The 26,763-nt window shown below is 45.3% G+C and overlaps 2 protein-coding genes across 3 annotated transcripts in view; both read right to left on the bottom strand.

Annotated features, from left to right (window-relative positions):
* The window catches only part of LOC100619627 (laminin subunit beta-2-like), a 51,378-nt gene extending 43,318 nt beyond the window's left edge, over positions 1-8,060 (bottom strand). The window contains exons 1-12 of the mRNA XM_056805074.1: positions 7,369-8,060; positions 6,846-6,952; positions 6,535-6,716; positions 6,181-6,295; positions 5,934-6,007; positions 5,286-5,474; positions 5,120-5,183; positions 2,943-3,148; positions 2,629-2,749; positions 2,346-2,534; positions 2,021-2,200; positions 1,334-1,446 (exon numbers count right to left, since the gene is read on the bottom strand). Of these exons, the coding sequence (XP_056661052.1) occupies positions 1,334-1,446; positions 2,021-2,200; positions 2,346-2,534; positions 2,629-2,749; positions 2,943-3,148; positions 5,120-5,183; positions 5,286-5,474; positions 5,934-6,007; positions 6,181-6,295; positions 6,535-6,716; positions 6,846-6,952; positions 7,369-7,370 (1,542 nt within the window). The 5' untranslated portion in view covers positions 7,371-8,060. The remainder of the gene's footprint in view (positions 1-1,333; positions 1,447-2,020; positions 2,201-2,345; positions 2,535-2,628; positions 2,750-2,942; positions 3,149-5,119; positions 5,184-5,285; positions 5,475-5,933; positions 6,008-6,180; positions 6,296-6,534; positions 6,717-6,845; positions 6,953-7,368) is intronic.
* Positions 8,061-8,179: 119 nt separating this feature from the next.
* CCDC71 (coiled-coil domain containing 71) lies at positions 8,180-25,667 on the bottom strand. 2 transcript variants are annotated; one of them, XM_007499839.2, is made up of 2 exons: positions 25,483-25,667; positions 8,180-11,581 (listed from the first exon to the last, which is right to left on the bottom strand). In XM_007499839.2, the coding sequence occupies exon 2, from the start codon at positions 11,528-11,530 to the stop codon at positions 10,406-10,408; it is 1,125 nt and encodes a 374-aa protein (XP_007499901.1). In that variant the 5' UTR covers positions 11,531-11,581; positions 25,483-25,667; the 3' UTR covers positions 8,180-10,405. The 2 variants fall into 2 exon arrangements, with proteins under 2 accessions (XP_007499901.1, XP_056661061.1); XM_056805083.1 differs by lacking the exon at positions 25,483-25,667 and adding an exon at positions 19,035-19,119.
* Between the last annotated feature and the right edge of the window lie 1,096 nt (positions 25,668-26,763).

The raw sequence follows: 26,763 nt of genomic DNA, 5'->3' as shown, positions 1-26,763 counted from the left end.
ATCAGATAGAATCCCTTATTGGCACTAGTTGTGCCAGGTGGAAAGCAGAAGCACAGAGGCCTTCTAGCTGATCCAGAGACAAGAGATAAACAAGGTCTTTTAATCAGTCTTCTAATTAGTAAGTCCCTGGCTATGATAGAGACAGAGAGATTCAGGCCTAGGAATGGTGACTGATCTCCTAGAACCTGCCAGTGTCAATTGGCCTTTCAAAGGAAAAGAGCCTTAAAAATGATCTTGAACAACCCCCTAGTTTACCCATGGAGAATTCATAGTTCTTTCCCAACCAGGTGCTGAAGGTCACAGAGTAAGACTCAAAAGTAAATATTCAGAGTAATTTTAAAAAGAGTACTGGCATCCTTTGGAGGTGGAAAATATAGGTTCAAATCCTGGATCTCCTTGACAATGGCCAAATTATGCACCCTTTCTGGGCCTCAGTTTCCTCATCTATAGAATGAGAGGGGTAGGACTCGGTGATCTCCAAATCCCTTCCAGTTCAGAGTGATAGGATCTAATCAGGTCTGAGTTAATCAAGTGTTATATGATTAGTGATAATAGTACTGAAGGTACCTTTGATTTCCCTTCTTTAAAATACTTGTTCATCTTTCAACTTAGTGTATGATGATATTTAAATTCAATTTTCCAGTAAAAAGATCTACATTGAAAATATTTTTAAACTAATCTAGAAGCAGTGTGGCTTAGCAGAAAGAATGCTAGATTTGGAAGCAAGAAATCTGGTTTACAAACCTGTTTCTTCCACAAACTAGCCATGTGACCGTAGCTAAGTCCCCTCTCTGAGTGGATTTCTTATTCTGTATAATAATTCACATGAAGGCATCCTACTACTACTTGAGAAGACAAGGTATCTTGGGGGAAAAAAACCAAAGCTTATTTAGAACCTTAAAAACCATATGCTTAAAAGGACCCTCAGAGTGCAGAGCAAAGAATTTCAGATCTAGAAGGAATCTAAGAACAGAAGACATCATATATCAGAGCTAGAAGAAACCCAAAAACAGGAATGCAGAATGTCTGAGGGCCCATGGGGATTGCTAGGTATAACCTTCTCATTTGTAAAGATGAGAAAACTGACTGAGACAGCAGAATAGCTTCATTTGTGTTAAGTTTTCAAGAATAAACTTTAAAAGCTATTACAAAAGGGAATGTAACAGTGTTGAGTTAGTATATATGGTCAAGGGTTTGAGGGTCTTGTGGACAAGGATTATGGCTCAGAGTTCAGTGCTGAAGGCCAAAGACAGGGTTCTAGGTTGGGAATTAGGTTTTAGGTAGGACCAGGATCAGGATGGAAAAAGAGTCTGAGGTCAAGGTAAGAGCTCACCAGGCACTGGTGACAGTTCTGGCCAGTGACAAAACGCTTACAATAGCAGTCACCACTGATAGGGTCGCAGGGGGTGTCACCTGGAACTGTGCCCCGTGGATCACACCTGCAAGCTAAGGAAGTAAGAAGGGTGTCAAAAGGTGAAGGAAAGGATGGTCTAGAGGAAACTAAAGAGGGGACGTATAGAGACAGTCACAGGCTCAGTAAACTAGACTCAAATCATGGTGACCTGGGCTAGGAAAGAGTTCCCAGAGATATGAGGTCATTTACACAGGCAGTCTTTAGATGGTATCCAGCTAGGGGTAGTGACTAGGTATTCAAGTTTGGGGACTCTGGGAGTCAGGGGATTATGGAAACCTGGGGTCAACCATTATGAAACCCTAGGCTGGGGGCCACTCACACAGGATCTCTTGGGTCAAACTGTTCTCAGACCAGAGACAAGTGTCTCATATTGGTAGTTTTTGGGGTCATAGGGTCCAAGGGTCTTAAAAGTTGTGTAATTAGGGGTCTAAGAGATAAAAACATGAGGTTGGGGCTTCCTAAATTTTCAGGGTCACATTTTGGAGTTCTCAGGGGAAAGGGTCAAAAGACAGGCTTTGGACTCCATTGGGCTAAGGCTATCATGACCAGGTATTCTGAGCTGAGGGTTTTGGGATCCACAGTCAAGGAGAATCTGAGGTCACTCACATAAACAACCTTCAGGCAGTGCTGGGCTCAGGCCATAGTAACCAGGACGACAGGTATCACAGCGTGGGCCCCACACGTGGGCTTTGCATCGACACTGTCCAGAGAGAAGCCCCAGGACCTCATCTGTGTGTGTGTCACAGAGACCCCCATCCAAAGTGCCTGAAGGGTCACAGTCACATGCTGGGGACAAAGGAACAGATTTGGAATAAGGAATCAAATATCAGGGTCAGAAATTATGGGTGGAGCCAGAGGTTAGGACTAGGAATGAGTGTCAAATATCAGTCATGTTCACGTTGAGGTCAGGACTCAGCATCAAGGGACTCACATTTACAGGTATATGGGGATCGGGGGTCTTCACGGGGGTCTCGGTGGTAGAAGGGTCGGCAAATCTCACAGTGCCTCCCAGCTGTGTGGTGCTGACATGCATCACACACACCTCCACTCACATTGCCTGAAGCCACAAAGACAGCCATGTCAAAGTGGCAACTCCTGGCATGCTGGTGGCATTCACACTCTGGAGAAAAAGAAAGGAGAATTAGTGGGTTGGGAGATCCCCAGGGAATCCTGAGTGGGCATATAGATTATGGAGGACAACAAGCAACACATACTCTGGCAGGCATGGGGATTCCCAGGCTCAGCTGGGTGCCAGGGTTGGTCATGATGAAGGTCCTGGCAGCGCTCACAGTGGGGTCCAGTTGTCCGATGCTGACACACACAAAGCCCATGTACCTATAAACAGTAGAGCTGTTGAGGCTTTGGAAACATTAAGAGGGACTAACATGAATTCCATGAAGACCCTGGGCATGCAAATCCCAAGGAGACTCGAGACTCAGTCCTCAGGAAGAACCTCTCCCCCACCATACACACAGAGAAAACTCCTCCTTTACCCCTGACACTCTCTGATCTCAAAGATTTCACTCACCATGCCATCCACACTTGGTGGGGCACCAGGAGCAGGTGCACATTCAGAGGCATGTCCATGGCATAGGCAGCTTCCTCGGACCACAAGCTCATACAAGGCATAGTAGTAGTGAGGCCCATGGCGGTGGCCCCAGGCCCCCAGGGGCCCATCTCCCAGCGTGTGTAGTTTGGAGAAATTCACCCTCAGGTTGGTAACTCGAAGCAACTCTGAGGAAAGTGGGGTAGTGAAGGTAAGTGGGATGGAGACATCAGTCTGGATACCCCCACCTCATCATGGTCTGGGGGGTGTAAAGGAAATATCTGTCACAGAATATTCTCCTAATTTTCTACCACTGCAGGACACTCCACATCAATATCTCACCAGCCATTCAAACTTAACATAACCCATATTTAAGTAATCAATTTTCCCATAAAACCTGATTTTTCTCATGATCATCCTCCCACTTACTTCTTATTCAGACTTGAAACATCATTCGGAACCATCTTTTAGTCTTCTCTCTCTCATATCCTACCCCCTACTCAATCCAGCCACTTGCCAAGTCTTGTTCATTCTGTACCACATCTCTTGCTAATCTCCTCATTCTGCTACCACCTTAGTTCAAGTGCCTATGCCATGTAAGCTGTACTAATTCAATAGCTTCCTAGTCTCCTTGCCTCCAGTTTTTCTCCCTCTATTCCCTTCCCTTCTCTATTTCTTCCTGTCTCTCACTTTCTCTCCCCTTCTCTGTTTCTTCCAGTCTCTCTATCTCTTCATCTCTGTCTCTAGATCTTTCTCTCTGTCTCTCTGACTCCCCAACCCATCCATCAGACACATACTAAAATAATTCAGAGATGTGACTATGTATCCCCTCATTCAAAAACATTTAATGACTTTCTACTACCTATAGGATAAGGTTCAAACTCCTTAGCCAAGTATTTAAGTCCATTCACAATCTAGATACAAGCTACTTGACTCCAAGTACATTAAGGTTTATAAATCACTTTTATTCTAAACCCTGTGAGATAAGCAGTATGAATATTAGCAACCCTATTTTGAAACTGGAGAAGCAGCCTGGTGTAGTAGAGAGAGAACTGGCCTCAAAGTCAGGAAAACATGAGTTCAAGTCCTGTCTCTGACATACTGGCTAACACATCTGAGCATATAATCCTGACTGATCACTTAACCTTAACTTGTCATAGGATATAGAACTAACAAACGGCAGAGCTGGGACCTAACAGGGCCTTTCCTATCCTATGCTCCAATCAAGTCCACCTCCCTCTTTCCCCAACACATTCTTTTCAGTCCAGCCTCATCTCTTTGTTCACTCTCTTCCTTGCCCATAATGTTTATCCTGGCTCCTCCTACAGTAGGCCTAACTGAATCATACCAATTGATCATTCCAAGCACAGCTTAATCCCTTTGTTAACCCCTTAGCTCCTCACCACACTTTGCCTGCCACCATATTCTTTCCCCATCACTCCACTCAGGAAGATCACATTCTTGCTAACCAGCTCAGTCCTGTCACCTCTTGCTATACCCAGAATTGTATGCTATCTTTTCCTAAGGTAGTATGGTACATTGGCAAGGGTACTGGATCCAAATTGAACGCCCAGTTTTGCCATTAATTAGTTCCAGGCTAATTCCTGTCCCTTCTCAATTCCTCAGTTTCCTCCTTTATGGAATTTAGAGTAATCTCTAATACTCCACCTCTTCCAGTTCTAAAAATCAATGAATCTACATGCCTAATCTTTCTGTGAAGGCACCATTATGTACCTTTATTTAGAAACTGTTAATAGTTTTCTGAGAAACAACTAAGATGTTCAGAGAAGGAAAAGATGAGGCCCCTTTAAGAAATATGCTCAGTTTGCTCTATCATTTCATTAGATGCCTTTGCTTTAGGGAAGAAAGAAAAAAAATACTGTCAAAAAAACATTGTAAAATGCTAATGCCTGGAGGGAAGCATTGATTGAGGGAAAGCAGCCAGGGAATGATGTGGTTGTCAAGGAAACCTCTTTCAGACTAGAGGGCTCATCTTGATTCATGCTCCTCTAAGGGGGGTCACAAGGAACTATGGGGGCACTCATCCTGGGTCTCAGCATCTGGGGGGGGGGAGTCCCAAAGTATGAGAGGTGTGGGGAAAGTATCAGGGGGTAGAGGCACCTGAGTTTTATGGCCTGGGCATCAGAAAGGTCACTTACCTTGGATCTCTGGACTATAGGGATCTGCCACAGGGATAGCTGGGTCCAGAACTTTAAAAATTACCTGATAAGGTCAAGAAATAGGACCTGAAATTCTGACCACTGAATTCTAGCCCTTGACAACCTCCACCCATTTCTCATCCTTCCTCTCTACGAGAGGACTGACCTCACCCTGACTTGATGGTTCAATGTTTGAGTATCGCTGATCACAAACGAGGTCACTGACTTTGCGGCCAGGTGTAAGAGGTACCCCAGGAAAGAGGCCAGAGCAGTTGTGAGCATAGTATCGATAAACTCGCCAGGAATGACCCCCATCTGCTGAACGTTCAATGAGTAGACCAGCTGGGCGAAAAGTCTGGGGGGAGGGGAGTGTGTCAGAGTGAGGGGCACAGGCTCAATGAATAAGATGTTTCTATGGTTGGAAGTCACTATGGGGTCAGAGGTTAGGAAGTAACTGGACTTGGAGGCACAGGACCAAGAATCACCAAGGTTAGAGGTCCCTTGGAATGGGAAATAATAGCTAACATGTATATAGCACTTACTATGAGCCAAGGATTTTGCCAAGTATTTGCTTTACAATTATTTCATTTGATTATTAAAACAACAGTGGGAGGTAAACATTATTATCATCCCTGTTTTACATTTGAGGAAACTGGAATCAGAGGTGAGGTGATTTGCCTGAGGTTACATAGCTAGTAAGCATCTGAAGCCATTTTTCTGACTCCAGACCCATCACCCTATCCATAGGGGTCAAGATTCACATGAGAAAAAAACATAGTAGTATCTAAAACTAAGGAGGGGTATAGATCAGTACCTTGAAGGTCATGATAAGGTGGGTAAAGTAGAACTCCCCTTCCAAGTCCAGCTGGATACTGACATTTTCCACACCTTGAACCGACAGGGACCTAGTCAGACCTACCCTGTCACCCATCCTATGACTTTACTGAGAGCTCAGCTCAACCCCATTGCCTCACATGCTTTTCATTCCTGAATCCCCCACCCCTTCCCTCTTCTTTCCCTTTCCTTCTTCCACCAACACCTGAAGTCCCTCATCCCCTCACCACTCTCTGCCTGCCACCATGTTCTTTCTCCATCAGGTCCACTCAAGGAGATCACATTATTGATTCTATGGCCTCCCTGGCCCCTTGAATCACAGAAGAAGCATTTCTCAGAGTCCTGGATGGAAGAAGATGGGGATCAGGGTCCACAGTTTCCCTTCATTAAACCCCCTAAGTTCATTCTCCCTCCTAAGAGAAAACTCCCCAGGGTCTCCTGTGGAAGTTCCTCACCCCCGTTCTTCCATCCTCAAAGTTCTGGACCCATTATCCTCAAGGGTCCCTTAGAAGACTTTGACCCTTTTTCCTCTGGGAGTCATACCTCATTCTCAAAGGCTGCTAGCACAGAAAGATACACACCTGCAAGTGGCTGACAATGCAGTAGGGCTCAGGCCCACTCAAACCACAGGTGGATGAGGCATGGAGACTTTGGCTCCTGCCTACAACTAGATTGCCAGTGGGAGGGTAACAGCTTCCTCCAGAGCAGCCAGGTCGAGGTAGAAGGTCAGGCACTTCATGGGCACAGACATAGGTTATCTGTACTGAGGACCAGAAGGGAGGCAGAACCCTAAACAGAAATTCCAAGGACCCTTCCCCCAGGGAATACAATCCCCCACATAAGGGACAAACAACCCACCCCCTTCTGACATTCTCCCTGCCCCACTCTTTACTTAGCAGCAGCAGGATGAAGCAGTGGCCAGTTTGGCTTGTGGCTGAGAGATGGGGAGTAGCGGTTATCCAGTACAGATGGCTCTGGCTCCCTGCTCCCCTGCTAGGCCTGGGGGGTAAGGGGGGAGGCGAAGTGAGGGAAGTTTCTCCATACTAATTCCTAGGCTTGCCTAAGATGGGTGGTAGAGAAAGACTACCACCAGGCAATCTCCTTCCAGCTCAATCTTTTCCCCACCCACCTCAATTCACATCTTGGAGACCAGTAAGAAGTGGGATAAGCAGAGCAAGAGGTGGGGAGGGAGACAAACAAGACTTACCGATGCACCAGACTCCCCCTGCCCAACCCAAATCCAGGCTGCTCCCCAGAACTGCAAAATGCTTCACACCTCTTGAGACCAGCAAATCCAGAGGTAGGGGAGACTTCACTCTACTCATCCCTGGGCTTGTGAAGGTGGAGGCAGGGTGCTAGTCTCCCTTCCACTCCTCCGAGTCCACTTTCCTTCCATCCTCCCATACCATACTCACATTTTGGAGCCCACCACTGTCAGATCCTAAAGTATATTTGTGTGGATCTAGGTTGAGACTGCAGACACCAGTGTTGGCCAGGGCAGGTGCCAGAAGCTTCTCACACTCTGCCACTCCCCATCACCCCGCCCCAGCCCTTTGGGTTGAAAGGAGCAAATTCTCATTCAAATGAACCCCCTCCCCATCCAGCCCAGAAAAGCAGCGTCTCCAGGCACCTCTGGGGAATGTCATTCAGAGCTCGGGGCCCAGGAGAGGGGAGGGAAGCTAAACAGTAAAGAGGTCTGGGGCCAGACTAGGGTATAGGGGCCAGGGAATTCTTAAACCCTCTCAGAAAGAGCTAGTGTCTAGGTGGAGGGGGTGGGGGGGGGTAGGTCCGGTGCAGGGATGTGGGGTGTGGTGAAGAGTGTATGTCAGAAAATAGAAGAGCTAGGGCTAGAGTATTTTTGCCTTAAATTCACTGAAACTTTCCCCATGACCCAAAAGTTACCACACAAACACTAGACTTTGTAAAACAGTCTATGACGTGCCCCCCCTTCTCTGGGTGCCTCTAATGGATCAATCCATGGGGATTTGCCTGCCATTCTTAAAGGGAGAAAGAGAAAGAAGGGCCTTTCATCTTTCTCCTAAAATCTTCTAGCCTTAAGTAGTCCCAGAGGATAAACTTAAGGAGATATTCCTAAATTTTCCATGTCTGCATTCCCACATCTTAACTCCATCAGGGGTGGTCCCACCCTACACCCCCATTTTAAATCCCTTCAGATTCCATCTCCTCACTGGAAAGGTCTGGGGAAAAAGGACTCAGACACAGATGCAGAGGATGAAGCACCATTTACTGAGGACAGCAGAACAAGTGGCCTGCAAGTGGTCAATAATTCCCATTTAACTTAAATGCCAGTGAAACCCCAGACCCCAGCAGCCTGAGGGCCTTCCCCTGAAGTCAGTTGCACTCTTCACAGGCCACAACTGCATACCGAACATCACAGATCCGCATCCGTGGAGACGTCACAAACAAACCAATGAACACGCAGCAGGGATAAGGGTCTGGTCCTCAAGTTTCCCAAAGTCACAAAGGACACCAACCAGGGAAGGAATGGTGACCTGCCTTCTAGGCTCCACCCCCACCATGGCCACTATGGACTGAGGGACCCATAGACAGCAGAGGGCAAGGATAGGGTAGATGACTCGAGGGCAGGATGAAGGGTAAGGGGACATTGTTTGGATTCAAATTTGAGGGGGGGAGTGCCAGCTCAGCCCCCCATCTGAGAGTCCAGGGTCCAGCTGGGAAATACTTTCTGTTGCCAAGGAGGTGACCAAACCTTTCAGTCGTACCCCAGCCTCCCCAACTTGTATGAATGTGAAGCTAGTGGAGAACTTCTCCCACAGGCACCAGAAGCCAACCTGGAAACAGAATACTCCCCTAACTGGGAAGGGGCATGGCTTGACCTGGCTCAATCGCTTCGGGCTCTGTTCCACAGGCCCATATGGGGTCTGAGGTGGATTAAGGCCTCAAAGTCTTGGTCCTGAGACACAATGACCATTGGTCTTCCAGGCCATTCCTGCCTCCAACTATCCTTTTGTTCCCAGTGGGAAGAGACTGAACAGATCTCTTCAGACTCTCCTCTCTCCCTCAACACACACTCTCAGGGCCAAGAGTCTAGAGTATGACTAGTTGAAAGGAGGGGAGGAGACCAGATTCTTGGGAAGGATGAAGGGAAAGGTGGGGAAAAAGGCTGGGGCTAGACAGCCACAATTCTTCAAGGTCTAGCTGCAGGGATTTAGAGATAAGGCCCTGGGGGGAAAGTAGCAGCCAGGAGGGAATCAGCAGCCCTGAGGAAAGGCCTTGAAGCTCTGGATGGTTGCCCACAGACTCATGGTGTGCAAGGATGGGAGACAAGGAGTCACTGTCTGGTTCTGTCCCCAGGGAAGTAGAAAAAAAAATCCTCTTTTCCTCTCTTGGCAGAGATAGCAGCTCAAGGGTCACAACCTTATACTTACTCACCTGGCAGGCTCCCCTAGGATCTTGCAGAAAGAATGGCCTGGCCACCTGATTCTCTTTTTTGCTCACAAGGCTCAAACCCAGGTAGTCTCAGGACAGAAGGAATGGGCTGGCCTCTGCCCAAATCTACCCAGAGAAATAAACTCCAAGAAGGCAGAGACACCCATAACCACCCAAAGGAAGTTAGAACAAATCCCAAACATTATATCAGGTGATGCTACCAGTTTACATGCTGGCTCCTTCTGCTGCACCCCCAACAGCACTTAGGAAATGCCTCACTGAGATCAATGTACTCGAGGTGATGGTCACCAGGTAGGCAGGCAACAGACCTGTCCCCTGGCACTAATGTAGAAGGAAAGAGCCAGGGCTATCAATGAATCTGTTCCTGAAATCAATCCACTCGCCACTCTTTCAGTGGCAAGAACTTTCCTAGAAGCATGGAGAGGACCCAAAACAAGAGGAATTGTAGATGAATTCTGAAAAGAGGGAAGAAACCCCAAGCTCTGAGCCTGATGGAAGAGACAGAGCCTGGGATGGAGGGGGGGGGGGGGGTAAAGGGGGCATATAAAGATATAAAACTTGATCAAAATGAAATCAGTAAACATAGAGCTTGGAAAATAACAAATCACAGTGCATCACGTCATGACAAAACTACCTCCCCCAAGGGTTTGGGGAAGGTCTGTTGGGGTGAGGCCATAAGTGGCTCTTTGAGAGCAGGTAGTAAGACCCTGCTTTCTCCCTTGGGATGGGGGAGGCATCTCCCTGCATTTCTGAATGTGGCTCAGAGCTTGTTAGGCAGTCCCAGGGGCCTGGTGGCCAGAGAGCCTGAAACAGGAATGGAGCAAGCTGCCCAGAGTCTGCAGGTATCAGCTAACACACTGTCACCCAACACCCCTGCTGCTCCAGCCACCGACAGGAGAATCAAAGTCTCTCACTCCCCCTTTCCACAGGGGAGGGTGGATGAGTGGAAGGGAGGGGGGAAGTGGTGTGTGAACTGGCTGGGTCAGAGGGAAATGGGCCCTGGACTGGACCTTGAGTCAATCAGGGGACAGAGTGGGGCAGTGGCTGGATACGGATCACTGGAGACAAATTGACTCTCAGGATCTTCTGTGCTCTCTGCCGCACCTCCTCATCAGAGAATCGCTTATTTACTTTGATGACCCGGAACTTCAGGAGGTTTGGTGAGCTTGGCACTAGCCTAGCTTTGCTTAGTCCAGGCCCCAACTTGCTCTTCTTCTTGGCTGGGGTCTCTTTAGCCTCCTCTGCCCTTTTCCTCTTTGGCCCTGTGGCTTCTGGATGGCTGCCTCTGCCACCTCTACAGGCAGTCCTGGCCCCTCTCTTGGAAGTCTTCACTTGGGTCCCCTTCTTTCGACGCCTACCATTTAGGATGCCCGAGGCCTTGCAAGCATTGCTCTCTCGAAGGACACCACCACTGGGACCCCGACGGCCACCCTTTGGGAGGGCAGCCCGGTCTGGTGCTTTCCGGATCAAACACCGGTGTCCTTTGTTAGTGGTTTTGTTAGGAGCTGATTGCCGGGATCTCCCTGAGCCTTTCAGCAGCTTAAGGTCTGAATTTGAGATCCCCAGAGGCTTGTACTTGGAGTTTAAACAGGATGCTGTAGCCTTTAAAGGGACCAAGGCTTCTAGAACAACAGAGAGCCGCATAGCCGGGTATACCCCAGGGTACATGTGGGTGGGGAAGCCCACAGATGAGTTCTTGCCACCGCCTGAGCCTGACTGTTTCAGGGAGTTCAACAAAAGATTGGTGGAGCTGGTTTTGATTATTGGGGAACTAGAGACTTTAGAAGACCTCCCCAAGATGGTCCCTGGAACAGCCAGCAAACTCCTGGAAGTGGCTCTGGGAACGTCCGAGGGCAGTGGTTTGGCCTGAGTCGAAGGGCCAACGTGGTGTTTGGTTTGGCTGGGGGGATCGGCTGTGCAGGAGCTATAGCCATACACATCCTTGCTCCTAAGGATAGTGGGCTGGTAGCCCTCTTCCCGGAGACCTTGGAGAAAGGCCACAAGTTGGGCCTCTGTGTCACTGAGGTCCTTGGACATGGGGTTGAAGACCAAGAGTGCTTCCTCCAAGGCTTTCTGTCCTGCAGAGGAGATTCTGGACCATGAATGGACAGCTTTCTCCTCCACATTATCCACCTCCACATTCATGGCATTAGGCTGTGAAGAGCTGTCCAGGGCCCACAAACCAGTGCTTGACACCTCAAAGAAAAAGAGGAAGCCCAATTAAGGACAACACAATCACAGTCTTAGAGCAGCCTTCAGAAAGGATGTCTTCAGAGGATAATTAATTTTAAACACATTAAGTGTCTACCATGTGCTAGGCCCAGCCCTAGGGATAGAAAGATGAAAACTAATACAGGTCCTGCCCTTGAGGAGCTTACATTCTTGGCAGGGGAGGGTCAGGGAGAGTGAATCCTATGTCTGCAGTACTGAAGGACTCTCCCTCCTCATCTTTTCCACTTTGAAACTCCATCTCAGGTCAAGTGTCACCTTGTTTAAGATCTTCCCTGATTCCCTCTGCCATCCCCCAATTACTATGTATTTATTTAATATTTATCTTCTATTAATAAATTTGTGGAAATTCCCAACAGAATGCCTAATTTTTGAAGCCAGAGATTGCCTTTTACTCTCCCTAGTGCCTGACACAATATGTTTTAAATGCTTGATATAAAATGTATGTATCTCCAAATCCCAACATCCTCAACTCAAATCCCATCTCAGAAATTTACTAGTTGTGTGACTTAACCTCTCTGCCTCAGTTTCCTCATCTGTAAAATGAAGGATCTAGATTCATTAGCCTTTAAGGTCCTTTCAAATGTTAAATCTATGAGCCTATGATCTTATCTCCAAAACCCAATTACTTAATCTTTATTCTACTTAATATCATTGGCCAGTTCTAACCCAGCTGATCACCTTCTATGGAGGAGGGGAAGGGGGACCATGACTGAGACCAGAGTTCCCCAGGTAAGGAGGAAGGGAAATAATAGAGGAATAACAAAGGGGGAAATTATAGGGACCTTGCCAGTAGGTAAGGACAAGGGAAAAGATAAGAATCAAAATATAACAGACAGTGTGGAGTTGGAAGGGTTTAGCCCACTGATGGCAGACAAATACAGTTTATTGCAGGCAGATAACAACTTTTAAAGGTACAGATCACAAATGAAAGCATTCCATTGAGACAGATCCCTGGGAAAGGGCTGAGACAGTCCTTGGGAAAGTGCAACAAGGATGGTAGATATAACACCTGGTGCAGGACAAGGATTCCAGGAAATAGGGTGAGAGAATATTTCTAAGAAATGCAGAAAGGTACTTGGGGTAAGATTATGACTCAAACATCATCCAAGGTTCATGGAATGGTCAGCAACAGCATGTCTTTGCCAGCAATAGACATGTATTGCTAAGAGAGATCTAAAGAAGGGGAGGGAGAGGGCACTTGGGCTAGATCTTCAGACAGACTTTGAGTTTTGACCTCTTGACAGCGGGCACTCAGATCTATATCTTAGATGAGCTCCAAGTTATCAACCTCTGACAACCTTCCTCTATAATATTTTCCTCCTTTAGCATCCTTAATGCTGCCCTCTTGGTTTTTCTCCTACCTGTCTGACAGCTGCTCTTGGTCTCTTGCTGGATCAGTCTTGTCCAGTGCACTCCAAATATCACTCATCCCTCTGTCTGGGGCCCTCCTCTCTTTGCACTCACCTCTTAGTGATCTCATCTGCATCATGGCTTCAATTTTCATTTCTATGCAAATGATTCCCTACATATGTATATTTAAGCCTGATCTCTTTCCTCAACTCCAGTTTTGATAATAAAAACTAGACTTAAGGTTTTTTATGTTTATTCTGAAATTAAAGACCAAATGAAATGGGGATTTCCACATAAGAGCAGAACACCAAAAGAATACTGTACATGAAATCTGAAGATCTCTAATACGTACAGCTTGTTTTTCTTTTTTTAGACTATAATAATTCAACCTGCTTATTTTGGCTTCTTTTTAGCCGTCTATTTGTTCTCTTTTCCTCACTTAAAGATAATATACCTCAGTGACTCTCTTTTCTTCTTTCCAGCAATCACATCCAATGTAGCTTTTCTACCACAGAACTCTATATCCTCAAATACATCCTCAAAATTTCCCTATTTCTATTAAGGGCATCACCAGTCTTTTTGTCCCTGATTCTTCTTTCTCCCTCATACCCTGTATCCAAACAGATGCCAAGGGTTGTTAATTCTACCTGCACTGTATATGTTGCATCAGTCTCCTCTCTATTCTCACAGCCTCCATCCTAATTCAAGAACTGGTCACTTCTAATCCAGATTGACATGGGCACTGTACCCCAGAAACCCAGGGGAACTATTATCAGGGAAACTCCCTTGTTTTGCCTCCTCTTGACTCTGAGTCTAAAAACACCCAATGACTCTCTAGGGTCCTGAGATGACTATCTTCCTTTGATTGTCCTCTAGATGGAGAGAAAGATGCACCTTCAGGCCACACCTCGATCCTATCATCTTTGTTCCCTAAAACTAAGGAATCTTTATGTGCCCAGGCAGACCCCAGTATGATCACCCCACCTCATGCCTGAGTGACTAACTCTGTTGTAAAAAGTATAAAATCCCCAGAACTGATGTCATCTGGGGGAACAGCCTTTCCTTTCATTCTGTCCTCCCAAAGAACTGCTCCCCATCTTGCTGTTCTACCTTGCTATCCTCCTGGCCACTCTCAACATTACTTTCTAAATTAATAAATCTCTTTTTTGTTTTTAAGCTAAGTTTTGGAGTCTTGCATGCTTGCAAAAGGTATCCTTCCAGAGCCCATAACAAGATCATCTCATAAACTTCCCAATAGCTCACCTTCACCCTAGTCTCTCTCCTTTCCAAAGTATCCTTCAGAGTGGTTAATTGATATTCCTAAAACATTTATCTGATCTTATCTCTCCCAACTCAAAAGGCCTTAGAGAAGTGGTTACCTATTGCTTATAGGAAAAAATAGAAACATTTCAGCCTGGCTTTTCAAAGTCCTAAAAATCTAGATCCTGACTACTATATTTCTAGTCTTATTTCATGGTACTCCCCTTCATGAACTTTCCACACTCCAGGTAAACTAGCCTAGTAGTTCATCTCTTGTATATTACCTCCCATTTCTCCTTTTCATGTTTATGAACATGTGGTCTCCAATATCAGATATTAACTATCTCCTTGGAGCCACCTGGAAAAATCCATGTTGAACTCCTGCTCAAGAAACCCTAGTGGCTCCCTATTTCCTCTAGAATCAAATATGAACTCATCATTTTGGCATTTAAAGTCCTTCACAGTCTAACTACACCCTAGCTTTCCTAATTTATAAGAATTATTACCTACTCTTTGTTCCAGGCAAACTGGCCTCCTTGTTAACCTCATCTCAGTACCTTTGAAAAGCCAGTCTATAGTTTTAAGTACCACCTGGTACATAGGACCTTTCCTGACCCAACTACAGCCCTTTCCCCCTGAAAACTGCTTTGTACTTACTTTATATATTTTGATATTACTCATTTGGGTCCAAGTTATTTACTCCCACTGTAATATAGGCTCTTGGATGGAAGGGACTGTGTTTTTGTCTTTTCCTTGTATCCCTAACACCTAGCACAGTACCAGGCACATAGTAGACATTTAATAAATGTTTTCTGAATGGTCTTGGGGCATAAGAAGGAGAGTCAAAGCTGACTCTGGAGTCATGAGAATGAAAAGAGGTGCCTAACAGAAGGGTGAATGGCAATGGGTGAGGTAGATCCTAGGAAGAGGTTACAGCTTGAAGAAGCTGTTCACCATCTATTAACCAAAGAAAAACCATGCCTGGAAGTACATGGAGGGAAGAATATAAGAGGAGTCAAGTTTAGGTAATGGGCCTCTGACTTTTAGTCAGGGCAGGAGATTTGGGCACAGGTCTCAGGGGTAAACAAACAGGGAATAAGGAGGGAAGTCTCCTTTCCAAAGTGCTGTGTGTTAGAAAGGGCATCTAGTCAAAGAAGTGGGTGTGAATCTTGCCTCTGTCAGTATTGATGCTAACTACTGTAATCTTGAGAGGTCCATAAGGGAACTAGGCCAGAGGTATATCCCAGGCTGTGTGTGTATTTAGCTGTATGGCATTAGTCAAGTCATTTCCCCTCTAAGGGTCTCAAATCTGTAACTATAACTAATTTATATGCCACTTTAAAGCTTCAAAGTACTTTCTTTACAATGACCCTGGGAAAGAGTTAACGATGAAGAAATTGAGATTCAGAGAAAAATGACTTGCCATCAGATAGTCATGGTTTAAATCTGTGCTTCCTTATTCCTGATTCAATCTTCTTTCCACTAAAGCACAGCTATTTCTATGACCCAAATTTATCCTCACATTATCCCTGTGAGGTATATAACATTAGGATAATTATCCCTATGTGACAGAAGAGGAAAGTGGCCCAATGATGGGCCAGACTCTTGTCTCCTACGAGAATGATTTCAAGGAATCACTGGACTGAAAGCTAGAAGGGGCCTTAGGAACCACCAAGTTCAACCCTTTCCTTTTTCAAAGGAAGGAAATGGAGCCCCATAGAGGGGAAGCGATCTAGAAGATCATAGGATTTGAAGCAGGAAGGGAAATCAGAAATACCAGTTCTGTTAGTTATAACCCAAGTGATTTCAAAGAAGCTACTTGACCAAGAGATTTTTTCCTCCTGGTACAATGAGAGGGTTGAGTTGAATGATTTCTGAAAAAGCAAATTAGTCAGAAGGGTTTAAAGGATAATAAATTTAGATTTAGAAACATTAGAAATCATCTAAGTCAATCTCATTCTTTTACAAATGAGGAAACTGAGGCCCAACAAGGCCAAGTAACTTGTGCAGGATCATGAAAATACCAGCAAAGAGTTGGAATCCAAATTCTAGACTTCTAACGCTGTTCTGCCATTAAGCAGGTCTCCAAGTCCCAGTACCTGGGTTTTCCAGAGCCTGGTCAAAAGGAGTGTAAAATCACAGCTTTCTCATCCTTAAGGACACAAAATTACTTATGGGATGAATGGAAAGATAAGACCTTTCAAATTAAGAAACAACTGAGGAATAAGCTACTCTAGCACTTGTCTGGCAATGAGAAGGGCCCCTGGCCTAAGACTATCTTTTGCCTTTTCATTCCTCTCTTTTGATGTTACCCAGGGAAACTGCCACCCCATTCCTCCCAAGGCAAGAATGAAAATTCCCCACATTCACAGCTTCCTTTCCAAAGGGAGGTAAACACTCCCACCCCCACCCCCACCTCTTCCAGGGCAGGGCAAATCCAGAGTCAGGGAGACAATCAAAGGGCAGGTCTTTCAAAGCCTAGCAGAAAGCCCTGGGCCTGAACTTGGCCCAATATCTTTTGCAGAAGAGCCTCCTTGGGCCCAGAGTGGTTGGAATAGTGTAGTCAGATTGAGGCTTTTCCCTTAGCAAATAGGAAATGTTTCCCAACTTCTGAAACTCCTCAGACCTCAGATGGCTTGTATTATCACCAATCATCCATCCAGTTAAGCACCAGCAGTTCCTGGGAGCAAAAGGGATTCCCCACCTACCAATGGTAGGTAGCCTGCTATCTGGGAACTGTTTGGAGTGGCTGACTGCTCCAGCACTGACCACAAACAGACACAGCTTCCGGCAGAAAAGGAAAGAAGGGGAAGTATTTATATAATACCACTGCTCCCAGGAGCCTAAGGACCTAGGGACAGGAGCAGTCTCCCCAGCTGCAACTAAGTCATTAAAAGATCAGTAGCAGCTTAGTGCTGTGGGACCCCAGGCAGAGCCCTAACTAAGTAATATTCCCTATGCACACCAACACCAGGAGCTGTCTCTCCAGCACACACACACACACACACACACACACACATACACACACACACTTCCTATAGTCCTAATGGGCTCAGGTAGCAATTTGAAAACTCTGGGTAGATTATTTTATTCCCAGAAGCAGCAATTGTCACCTCTTGTTTAGAAACATTCCTTTAGGCTCAGGCAACAGCAGGCTGAGCCAGTGAAAGTGACACCCCCCTACCCCCTACCCCCATTAAACCACAAACAATCTTTTTTTCCTTCACAGGACCTTAGCCCTTTATTGGATCTGAATTTGGAAATGGAAAAAAAGGAAAGGTTCAGGGTCCTAGGGCTGGGCATGTGGAGGAAGGTAGAGGGAAGGGAAGAAGTCTTGGGCCTGCAGAGGGTGTTTGGTCTGCCTGACCTTTCTTTGCCCAGAGGGTCAGTCCCATCTGGAATATCCTAAATCAGCATCTTCCCACACTGGTTGGCTTGGAGAGGACCCTGGATTTCCAGAAGCCTAAGCTATCATAAGCTCTAAAGGGAACTGGCCAAAGGTTACTCCAAGGTGCTTCTGGGGGCCTAAGGCCTTCCAACTAGATCTGCATTTTCGCATAGCTTCAAGAAGAGAAGGGAGCACTCTGAGGTGTGAACATGTGCCAGGGCACAGAGACAGGTATCTAAAATAGGTTAGAACCAATGAAGGGATCACAGAATCCTAGAAGGTACAAACTAGAGGGAAATTAAGAAGCCCAGATTTAGAGCAGGATAGAGCCTTCAAACCCTATACTACCCAGATGGGAAAACTGAGGCTTGGAAAGGGAAAGTTACTTCTTTGCCCAAGGTCATACAGAGGCAGAAGGCAGAGGAGATTAGGGAGGAATCCCTTGGGATGAGGAAGCACAAAGCCCCTATGAGTGGGAAACTCAAGAAAGATTGGATGCTCTGAAGGTCCATGGATTTGAGAAGCTCCACAAGTGAGTGGGTGGGGTGGGGAGGTTATGATTCAGAGAGCCCATATGAGAAGTAAATGAGAAAGATGCCGGGCCCAAGTTGTTTTCTTTTGGAGGGGGTGTGGCCTTGATGAATATATGGCTTATGGAGAGAAGAAACCTGAGGATATAGAGGGCTCCAAGGCTGAAGCATGTAGAACATGATAGGCAGCTCAGATATCTGAGCTTTGTGAGGAGCAGAGGGACCTGGATATGGTAGGGTTCAAGAACAGATGGGAATGAAGATGAGAGTGGGGATGGGCATGAAGGTATGGATGGAGATGAGCATAAAGATGGGGATGAGGGCGGGGAAAAGGATAGGAATGCATAGAAATGGGAAGGGAATGGGGATAAGGATGAAGAAGAGAAGGAAGTGGCCAGGGGAGTCTGGGGCAAAGAGGGCAGTGGAAGAGTAAAAAATAGAGAAATATGTACGAACTGAGAATCCCAGAGCTTCAAGGTATGGGGTCAGCAGGAAGATCTCACTCAGAGGGTGTCTGAAATGTATGCGTGAAAAGGGTGTGATATGGGGGATAAAGGAGAGGGTGGGAGGGGCAGGAAACCTGGGGGTCGAGGGGGTTGGGTTGGAAGGACAGGATGTAAGATTAGGGGAGTTGTGGGTGGGGAGCTACGACTGTGGAGGGACTTATGAGGGGGTGGGCGAAGGGGGTAGCAGAGGGCGGGGAAGGGAGGGAGGGGGAGGGGTGGAGTGGGGGAGGGGCTCCGAGGCGCCCCCAGCCCCGCCCCCTCGGCGCTGCCTGTGGCCCGGCCCGGCAGACTGAGCCGCCACCGCCGCCGCCATGGCCAGCCCCGGGCCCAGCGCCCCCTCTGGACGGCCCGGGCCGGCTCGGCCCCGCGGGCCCAACACCTACCGGCCGCCGCCGCGGGGACCCGGGACCAGCCTCTGCGCCGCCTCCGCCGCTCCAACATGGCCGCCCCGCTGAGGGCCGGAAGTGCAGCTCCACTTCCGCTTCCGGCCCCCACCCCCAAAGCCCCCCCCTCCCGGCCTGGGGACCCCCGGCCCCTCCCCTCCCCCCAGGGTCTCCGCCCCCTAGGGTCTCCCACGCCCCCAGGTGGCGGTTCCTGGTCCCTTATTAGTTCTAGACCAGGTCCTCCAGACTTTGAGGAGATGCAGTCTTGCCCTCAGGGAGCCTCCAGTCTGAAGTGAAAATACTGCCCTGCCCTCAGAGAGCCCTTAATCTGAAAAGGAGATAAAGTTCTGCCCTCAGGAAACCTTTTGTCTGAGGGGAAAATATCCTTCTGCACTCAGGGAGCCTCCAGTCTGAGAGAAAAAAAGCCTGGTCCTCTGGGAACCCTAGATCTGAGGAGGAGATAAAGCCATCTGATGGGAAAACACAGCTGTGTCCTCAGGGAGCCTTCTGTCTGAGGGGAAAATATACTAATGCCCTCAGGGAGCTCTAAACAGAGCAAAGAGACAGCCCTGACCTGTGGGATCCTCCTTTCAGAAGAATCAAAACAGCCCTGCCCTCAGGGAGCCCACAATCTTTAAAGGAGAAAGCTTTCCCCCAGGGAGCCTCCAGTCAGAGGGCAAAAGCTTGCCCTCAAAGAGTCTCTAGTGTGAGAGAAAAGACAAAACTCCAAACCTCAGAGAATTCTCTGGTCTGAAGGAGGATGGTTCTGCCTTCCAGGAGGTCTCATAAGAGTAAAGTTCCTGCCCTCAGCCATTTTTGACTGTATGCTCAGAGGGCAGGTATTTGGACACTCCTTTGACAAGTCTTCCTAGGAACACCTTAGGCGCAAACAGTACTCTTTACAATCCCTAATTGCTATGAATCCAGATAGTCTGATGGAAGGGAGGACACATTAATTGAGATGTATTTGACACTTTTAATTCTTCATCACCATCACCCCTCCATTTTCTTTATCTCTTGGTTTTTCTTAACTCTTCCCTCTCCTAGTTCTACCTATCTGACCATTCTTCAGTCTCCTTTGCTGGAGTGTCATCCATCTCATCGACAATTCTGATTGTCTTTCAAGGCACTGTCTTAAACCCTCTTCTAATATTGTCTTGGTGATCTCATCCATCATATCCCAGGGATTAACATATTCTCGATGCAGGTGACTCTTTAAAACCTAATCTTCTGAATTCTGGTCCCATATCACTAAGTACCTGACATCCATTTGGATTTTCAACAACATCCCAAACTCAACATATCCCAAAGAGAACTCATCTCCCACACACATACCCCTAAAACAATTCCTCTTCAAACTTCATCCATTTCTTTTGAGGATGTAGCTGAAGTTAATCCAGGCAAAAATCTCTTAAAATCTATTAAAGGTAAACTTGTGCCTAGGCTTCCCTAAAAATTAGTAAAGGAATCCCCTATATAAATATTCAAGGTACTAGATGCATTCTGGGTACAGGACAGCTCTTATTTCATCTACTAACTTCTCTATGTGATCTGGAATGAGTCATTTCACCTCACCTCTTGAGGGGGTGTCAATTTATAAAAATAAGATAATAGATTTAGAGCTGAAAGGGACCTTAGATATCATCTAGTTCAACATGAGGCAAATGAAACCTAGAAAACCTAAGTGACTTATCCTGCTACAAGGATTTGAACCCACACCTCTGATTCGAAATCTGGCATTCTTTTAAGAGAAAAATATATCTCTGTACTTTCATTCTCTCTAAGGTCCCCTCTAGATCTTTTATCTCATTGAAATTCAGGTAAAAATGGAAAGATCTGAAAAACAAACAAACCTCCAAACTACACTTTTTTCCTCCAGGGGAACTTTGTTTTGTTCCCTAACTTTGGACAGTAAGAGAAAACTCAACCAATCCCCCAGTTGTTTGGTTTCAGGGGTCCTCTTCCTTGTTAATCCTTATAAAGGGGATGGGGGGGGGACCCTGTAATCACACCTTTTCCCTACTTCTTGTCTAGGCTTTCTAAATAGATAATTTTCTCCTCTCACTCATCTTCTCTATTCAGTGATCTCTCCCTCCATAGAGCATCTCTCTCTGTCTCTGATGACTGAAGTCCACACATTTATGGAAATGGGAAATGATCTTTCTAAAGCATAGATCTGGCCCTATCATTTGCTTGCTCAAAAGATCCTCTCTCCACCCCCACTCCCCTACTGCAGGGTGAGACTATTTTTTTTTCCCTCTTCATGATTTTGAGATTGAGAGGAATGCTTGATAATTCCCCTCTGCAGATGGTCATTGAGTTAACTGTTCCCTTGGTTGAGAACTCAGATCTTTATGGAATAGACTACAATCACTAGAGAGAGGAGACAGAAAATCTTTACCAAAGTGTCTGAGAGCTACTCAGAAGTTTTAACATATCTTATAACATAAATTAGTGTATATAGTCCTTTTTTGGGTCACTGACAATTGGGAAGGAGAGTTGAGCTATTTTTTTTAACCCTTACCTTGCCTCAGAATCAATACTAAGTTATTGTCACCAAGTCAGACGAGTAATAAAGGCTAAGCAATTGGGGTTAAGTGACTTGTCCAGGGTCATATGCGTCTCTTTTAAGCCCTAAATTAAATAAGCCAAGTTTAGGCTAAAGGAGTCTGGGAGCCTTGGAGAATACAGGCTAGTTTGTGAGATGGAGAGGACCAGGGATCTAGAGCAACTCATATTTAGTTGAGGGGGTGATGCAGAAATTGCACTCTGAGAAGGCATTTGAGCCTCACATCCTGGTAGAATATAGGCATTTTCTACCTACCCACTTGCCTTTTCACCATATGAAGTTGGTGATTCCATCAAAAGAGAAAATAACCTACAACCTTAACATCATCATCATCATAAATTATGTAGCAGTTTTAGGTTTGCCAAATTCTTTACATATATTTTCTCTTTGTGCCCTCACCACAGCTCTGGGAGGTAACAGCTGTGGTTAATCCCATTTTATAGATAAGCAACTGAAGCTAAGGGATTAGGTTGTATTTGTTTGTTAGTTTTTATTTCTATTTATTTATTTTATTTTATTTTTTAAAAATCCTTACCTTCCGTCTTAGAATCAATATTGTGTATTGGTTCCAAGGCAGAAGAATAGTAAGGGCTAAGCAATGGGGGTCAAGGGACTTGCCCAGGGTCATACAGCTGGGAAGTGTCTTAGGTCAGATTTAAACCCAAGACCTCCCAACTCAAGGTCTGGCTCTCAATCCACTGAGCTACTCAGCTGCCCCCTTGTTTATTAGTTTTAAATAACCCTTACTTTCTGTCTTAGTAACAATTATAAGAAGGGCAAGGGCTAGGCAATTGAAGCGAGTGACTTGACCAGGGTCACATAGCTCGAGAAAGTGTCTAAAGCTAGATTCAAACCCAGGTCTGCCACTATTCACTAAGCCACCCAGCTGAGATCAGTTGGTTAACTTGTCCAAGGCCACACACAGAGCTAATAAAAGTCTGAGTGAGTCAGGATGTGAACTGCAGTCTTCCTGACTCCAAATCTGGTTCTGATCCAAGTCACCAAGTTGCCACGCATATTTGGTATGTCTATAAAGGTCATGTGGCTAGAGGGCTGGCTTCAGATTTCAGGAAGACCCGAGTTCAAGTCCAGCCTCTGACACATGCTGGTTGTGAGATGCTGGACAAGTTACTTACCTTTTCAGTGAACCAGGGTCCACATGGAATGTAGAAACCCTAAACTTGTGGCCAGGTTTCAGGACTAGCTTGTGGATTGGAGACCTCAAAGTCTGTATGGTTCCTGGTTCCTGTAGGAATCCACCCTGAAGGGAATCTCAGGCTAGCAGTTTCAGAAGGAGTGGTGGACCCTCAGGTGAAGGACAATCCTAGTTGGGTGGGACTAAGCATATGCTAAGGATCCCCTTTGTTTTAGGTGGTCTCCCTTTTGTATCAGACCCTTTCCCAAGAACCACACCTGGGCAGGGACCATCCATTTAGTATTCTTGGTAAATAGCCCTTCCTCTTACACCCTAGCCTCCAGCTATGATTCCTTTCCCAAGCTTGATTGTATCCAATCAGTGTAGTTTGAACACTCCCATTTTCTTTGTAGCTATAGTGAGGTCAATCATCTTTCCCTGCCCCTGGATTTCCACCAAATGCCATATAGGTTCCCCAAATTCTTTTATTCCTTGGAAATGTCCAATCTAGAGGTTCGCTTTCCCAGGGGTCAGTGTCCAGAGTGGCCAGAGTTCAATCCTTGGACTCTGTGCAGTCGTGTGGTGTGCAGCTCTGTGTCCAGGCCTACTATTGCATTGAACCCCTTTTCCCTTAATTAAAGAGTGATTTTTGACTAATAGTTCTGTGTTTTTTCCTAGTCAACATCAGGTTGACTAAGACTATAATAACAGAACAATTGCTAATAGGAGAGGGTTTATTCATTGAAGAATTCCTTATGCCAGTCAAAAACACAGATTTGGACCCAAAAAAATTCTATTTACTTTTTTGCATATGTGCTGTTTTCCCCTGCAGAATGTAAGCTTCTTGAGGGCAGGGACTGGAATCTTCATTTTTGTCTTGGAATCCTCATCATCTAACTCAAACACTTAACAAATGTTGATCAAATTGAATTGAACTGATTAAAAAAATTTACTCTGAAGGGACATTGACAAAGGAGTAAACATAAAAGAATTGGTCCTTTTTTAGTTTTTCCTAAATTTTTGTGGGGAAAATTAACCCCAGCAACTACAAAACAATGTATCTTAGTTTCAGGATCTCCCCTGTATGTGATGTTGGGGGATTCCTTACCCTATACGGAAGTTTCATGTCACAGGTGCAATGGGCTAGTTTATTTACTTTTATAAAAGGAATCTTGGTTTGGCCCTCATTCTGGTCCATGAGGACAAACACAGGAAAAGAAAGTTAAAAGGATTTTATTTAGCACAGCAAGGCAGTTGGAGGGGAGCTGGCCCAGATTCAAACTATGTGCTGCTTTTTATGGACAGGAGTAAACAACTTCATATAAGGGCAAAAGTATTTTGATTGGTACACATAATTATGAGGAGATGAGATTAGTGTCACCTCAGCTCTTCCCTCATTAGAGTATCATAGAAAGATGAGATTGTTAAGAATCCCCAAGGCCATAGCCTGCGCACTCAAAGTCTAAACAAGACTTAAAATGGAATCACTCAAACTGACTTAGCACAAGCAGCTGACTTTACACAACTTGATGGTTCTCCCAAAGCTATAATCATCCACCCTTGCCTTTTGTAATCTATAGAGAAGCAGGCTGGCAATTAATTAATTAATTAATCAATTAGGGTAAGTGCTATATATTGTTGCCACCAGGTGGTGCTAACCTCAAATTCTCCTCATGCTATCAGGATATTTATTCACCGTGCATGAAGACGTTGGGTATTTATAAAGTTGATAGAGATCAGAGAGCTTGGATGTCCTGAAGATATCCTAAACTCAATGTATCCAAAATGGAACTCTTTTATCTTTTCCCCAAAGCCCTCTTCTATTCCCAACTTCCTTATTTCTGTCAAGGATCCCACCATTCTTCCAGTGGCAGAGGCTCATAACCCAAGCATCAACCTTGATTCCTCATTCTCTCCCTGTTCAATCATTTATCAAGTTCTATCAGTTCTACCTTTATGATATTTTTCACATCTATTCACACAGCTAGCACACTTATTCAGTGAAAAACTGAATAAGTTTTCTAAACAGTCTGGAAAAATGTCGATGAAGTCCTAGACCGTTTCAGCATCTTTTTGTTTTGCTCTTGTTGAAATGGAATCTAGAAACCCCAAACTAGCTAGTAAGATCTGATGAACTCCAAGTTTTAGGACTAATTTTTGTAAGTTGGAGACCCCAAAGCTTCTCTGTTCCAGTAAGAATCGTATCATTTCCCCCTTTGGAGGATCAAACTCAGGACCTTCAGCTTATGAGACAGAAGCGCAGCCTACTGTGCTAAGAAGGCACTTAGCTTATGCTTAGTCCCACCTAACTAAGCATGTTATTTACCTTTGGGTCCATTATTCAGTCTGAAACTGATAGCCTGACATTCCCTTCAGGGTAGATTCTCATGGAAACTGTGAGATTTAAAATGGTTGAGGTCTTAAACTGTAATGAGTTAAAATGGTGGAAGATATAAATTGTGATAGATATAAGAGAGGGTGAGTAAATTTGACCACAGAAATATGTTTCACTACAGTGTCTTGGTTTTTAAATCAAACATAAGGTGGTAGCCAAGGAAATATTCCCAATTATTCAAATACCCAAGTCAATTGGGTTTTATAGAGATTTTAACTAACAATATAATGAGTAATCAAAGAAAGAGAGAGAGAGTAAGAAAGGAATAAGTATGAAGGGCCTCAAGCCAATATGGCCTAGACCTGAGTCTTAAGAGAGAGAATCAGTCAGTCAGTCTTTTAACACTCACCACAAGGTCTGCCTAAACAAGGATTCTAGTGACACCAGGCCAGCTCCATCTCAGCTGACTTCACCAGACAGCCTTCCAGCCAGAGACTGTTCCAAAGGGCCTCTCTCCAGAGCCTCTCTCAAGAGATTCTTCCCAAGCGATCCTCATCAGAGATCCTCCAAAGGGATTTCTCCAAAAGGACATATCCAAAAGGAAATCTATATCTCAAGAGATTCTGCTTTTTCTTATATAGGGGTTTTTCTCCCATGTCACCTCCCCTAAGTCCCTACATCTACCAATCACTGCAGACGCTTTCCAAAGGACTGCCCATCTGAATTCCTGCTAAGTCTCCTCAGTAAGTCTGAACCAGTGAAAACACAGCTGAGTCAACTAATCTCATTAAGACAAAACTTGCCCGACCCTTTTAGGTACCTAGCATCTCATTGTATCAATTCTAAAAACAGGCCTGGCTCAAAGAACTCCTTGCCCCACCATAAGCATGGATCCAAGTACTTTCTTTGTTTAGTAAGGAGTTTTCTGCCCTAAAGCAGTCTTAAGTACGGGTGGAATAGAGGTCCTCCCATTTCTGATCCTGGGAGTTCTCACATCAAAATGGGGAATGTTTCTCAGTAGGGAATTTGTTCCAATTAAGAATTCCCTGATGGGGAAATTTTTAACATTCACAAGTCTGAGAGATTTCAAGATTTACAAAACAAGGAACTAGTACAAGCTTTGGGGTCTCCATAAGTCCTAAAACTTGGGGTTCATCAGGTTTTACTAGACTACAAGTTTGGGGTTTCTAGATTGCATGTTGACACACCCATGTCGATAGTCTCAAGTCCCTGCTCCAATCCATCATCCATTTCGCTGTCAAGTTGACCTTCCTAAAATTCAGGTCTGATCATATCACTTTCCTGCTTAATAAACTCTTAAGACCCTTTATTACCTCCAGGTTCAAATATAAACTCCCCTGGCTCTTCATAATTTAGCCCCCTCCTTTTTGCAACAAGCTTTTTCCAATCCCTTTTAATGCTAATAATTATAATATAAATCACTAGCATTTATATTATAGTGGTTAAGGTTTGCAAAGCATTTTATAAACTTGTTTTATTCTCACAAAAACCCTGGGAGATAGGTACTATTATTTTCCTCATTTTATGGATGAGGAAACTGAAGCAAAAAAAGGTTAAAAGACTTATCCAAGGTCACACAGCTAGTTAAGTGTCTGAAGCAGAATTTAAACTCAGGTTTTTTTAGTCTAGGTTCAGGCTATTCACTGGGCCATATACTTTCCTGTTTTCA

This window comes from Monodelphis domestica, chromosome 7 (assembly GCF_027887165.1).
Source record: "Monodelphis domestica isolate mMonDom1 chromosome 7, mMonDom1.pri, whole genome shotgun sequence".
In the NCBI taxonomy this organism is placed as follows: domain Eukaryota; kingdom Metazoa; phylum Chordata; class Mammalia; order Didelphimorphia; family Didelphidae; genus Monodelphis; species Monodelphis domestica.
Note: the sequence above shows the minus strand (reverse complement) of the source record. Positions and strands in the feature narration are given on the sequence as shown.